Genomic DNA, 3,291 nt, shown 5'->3' with positions numbered 1-3,291 from the left:
TTCCCTTCTGTCCCTTCTTCCTGTATTTCCTCGTCACATGACCCCTCCCACTCTTTACCTCCAACCTCCTCCTCCGACTCCACCCTTCCGAGCCGCCCTCCCTCCCTCCCTCCCCCCCCTTCACATCCCCGGCTCGCCCGTCACCTTCTCCTGAATCATAGACTGAGCCGCCTGCGTCTGGGCCACGCTCCCGGTGATCCGAATCACCCGCAGTGCCTGCTCTCCCGTCCGAGTGTTCTCGATGTCGACACGGCACCCCGACTCTGCCCGAATCTGGTTCACCACGCTTCCCCCTTGCCCGATAACGCGGCCAATCTTCTCGTTGGGGACGCGCATGATCACTTCGCAGGAATCGTCGAAAGCCTCCTCCCCCCCGCCTTCCCCCCCTCCCTCCGCCCCCAGCCCACCCAAAGAGGCGCTGTAGGCGTCCGTGTGGCGGTAGCCCGCGTCGCCCCCGCTGAAGAAGGAGGTGGAAGCCGTAGGCACGGCCACCGAGGCCTGCTGGACTGACGGCTGTTGCTGATGGCCCGAGGGAGAGTTGGAGGATGCGGAGGCATAGGCATTGGCCAGGAGGGAGCAGATCATTTTGTGGGCGAGCCGACAGGCCTCCGCCTCCCCGATCAGGAGGATCACCCGCTCCATGCTCAGAGCGCCTTCCTCGGCGCTCTCCTCGTCCGACAGGACCTGGATGCGAGCTTGGCTCTGGGTCCGGATCTCGTTGATGGTCGCGCCTTTCTTCCCGATCACCTGGCCGGCGTGACTGCTGTCGATGACCAAGCGGAGGCCCGGGGGGGGGTAGTCCTCCCCGTCTTCCCCGCCCTGCTGGCTCTCGAACAGCCCGGCCTGGCGAGAAATCAACTCCACCGCCGAGCACACCTCTTGAACGCTCCCAGACACGGTCACCAGGCGGAAGGCGGGGTCTCTGTCGTCCTCTGCCGCGGGCGATATGTGGATGCGGGTGCCGGTCAGCTCACGGATCCCCTTGATCACGTCCCCGCCCCGCCCAATCACGCCCCCGATGCGCGAGGCGGGAAGGAGGAGACAGGTAGTGGTTTCCAAGCCGGAGGAGAGGGACAAGTTCGCCAGGGAGGCACTCAGGCGTCGACCGCTGCCGCTGTGTCGGCCTCCGCTGCGACGACGGTTCCCCGAGTTGCCCCCGCCGGTACTGGTCATATGCCCGCCGCTATTTCCACCGACCTTCTCCTCCGAGTGGTCAATGCCCAGGTCATCACGGTCGTTCATCCTGCAGGAGGCAGGCGCAGGCCAAGGGGGGAAAGGGGAGGGTGGATGGGAGGGAGGGAGGGTGAGAGGAGCACACTAGGCGAACGCCCGGGTTCGCCGGGCAGGGCGTAGAAGGTAGGACGGCCACCAGGAATCCCTTTTCTCTTTGCTTTCTGCATTGATATGTATTTATCAATTTCCACGCCAAGGCGGGAGAACAAAAGATGGACGCGGGCAGGGGCGCATCGCGAGGGAAGCAACCTTGACGGCGGAGACCGGATCCCGCCTTTAGCGTTCTCAAAGAACGATGTTCCACTCCTCATGAGCACTTACCCGACAGGAGAATTGTTGTCGTCCTCCCCTTGGTGCTGATACTGGTGTTGGTGATGGTAGTGCGCGTCGTCTAACGGGGAAGTCGGGCCGCCTACGGTGGGATTAAGCATTCCTGTCTGGTGATGATTCGCTGTAGGAGACTTTGCTTCTGACGATGCTCTCCGCTCGTGTTGCTCTATAAAAACACCACGACGAGTCTCGAAAAGTGCGGATGTCCGATATTGATGTTTCTTCACGTTGGGTGAGGACGGCCTAGGAATGCGAATATGGAGTGGCCGCAGGGTAGGGGAAGGCGAGGCAACGAGGAGAGGGAGGGGAGGTGGAGCGAGGCCAAAGAGATAAGCCGCTTGGAAACTCAGGGAGATGCCTGTGAGGCAGGTGCGAAGGAAGATATCAGCATTACAGAAAGAAATTACCATGCACACACGCCATCCGTCCAATGCGAGCATGCGTGTGCCTGCCCGCCTTTGGGTGGGGAGCAAAGAAAAGCCTGCTTTCCCCCCACCGCGCATGACGATCTGCGCCCTCAGGCTACTCGTCGGCATGACCCAAGTCTCACGCCAAGGGCATACGCACACGGTCAAGAACCCTGCACATGCAATGACATCCTTTTGCTCTGTACGTGGTTGCAGACGCGGGAACTTGCCCTGGAGAGTATGGTCGGCAAAGCTAGGGGTGGTGGTGTGTGGCTTTCCCCTCGCTTGTCTCATTCCTCACCTGCCTGTATCCTGACTGGGAGGCTCGGATCGGACGCAATTTACCATGCTGGGTTGAAAAAGGAAGGAAAGAGTAAAGAGCAGAAGCAAATTCGATGACCTCTCATCCAATTTTCGCGTACTTTCTTACAAGTTTGGATGTCAGAGGGCCCGTGGATCGTCTCGATGTCGCACGAAATCGCCCTTGTAGGGACCTAAATAATGTGCAGCACTTTCCTAGTGAAAGCCGCTTCATCTTCTCGTACCATCCAGCTCATAGACTCCGTCATCGCTCCAGAAAATAGCGTATGCACAAGAATACTAAGGAGGGCTTTCTGTTACGCGATTGAGAAAGGGACTTAACCCTTCCTCCCGTGCGTGCGAAATGGGCCATGTCGGCCCTCCTCTCCCTGCCCAAGGACGCATATATCAACACATCCGAGCACTCGGACAGAGAGGGACAAGCCACACAGCCATTAACATATTTGATGCCCTCCTGTCGCTTCTTTTCTACATCTCTACTCCACTTTCAGTTGCTACACTGCTAATCCAACCTCCTCTCCGACCTCACCGCCTCCCTGTCTCTTTAGCTCACGCGATGTACTCGAGCCAGTCCCTCTTTTCCTCCGCCCGTCGCAAGTATTCCGTGTCGATCAGCCCTTCCACGACCCGCCTGACGAAAGAGACATCGGGCGTGAAGTGCGCATGCTGGCACTGGCGGACGACCTCGACAACCAGTTCTCGGTAGGCCATGCACTTCTTTAGCTTCATGACTCGTACGAGGATGGCTTGGCATTTCAACGTCCTATCCTTGATCACGTCTTCGCTAATGCCCCTTTCCTTGTCCTCCTCCATCTTCTTGGGCAGGATGGTGAGACGCTTGTATTTGCTCCGGAAATCGGGGATCAGGCTCACGTAGACCGTGTCGGAGAACGAGGCAGAGGTGGAGGAGGAAGAGGAGGAAGAGGAGGAGGAAGAGGAAGGTGGGACCGCCCTTTGCTCGCTGCTTTCATCTCGGGGCACTAAGAACGCCGAGGATGCT

General features: G+C 59.1%; 1 protein-coding gene across 1 annotated transcript; it reads right to left on the bottom strand.

Moving 5' to 3' along the window:
- Positions 1 to 2,369: 2,369 nt before the first annotated feature.
- Positions 2,370 to 3,291, bottom strand: NGA_2052000 (cullin a; the record flags this gene model as incomplete). Its single annotated transcript, XM_005855271.1, has 1 exon — positions 2,370 to 3,291. A coding segment is annotated over one exon (451 nt), but the record flags the coding sequence as incomplete, so codon positions are not given.

This window comes from Nannochloropsis gaditana, assembly GCF_000240725.1.
Source record: "Nannochloropsis gaditana CCMP526 unplaced genomic scaffold scaffold240, whole genome shotgun sequence".
Classification (NCBI taxonomy): domain Eukaryota; class Eustigmatophyceae; order Eustigmatales; family Monodopsidaceae; genus Microchloropsis; species Microchloropsis gaditana.
Note: the sequence above shows the minus strand (reverse complement) of the source record. Positions and strands in the feature narration are given on the sequence as shown.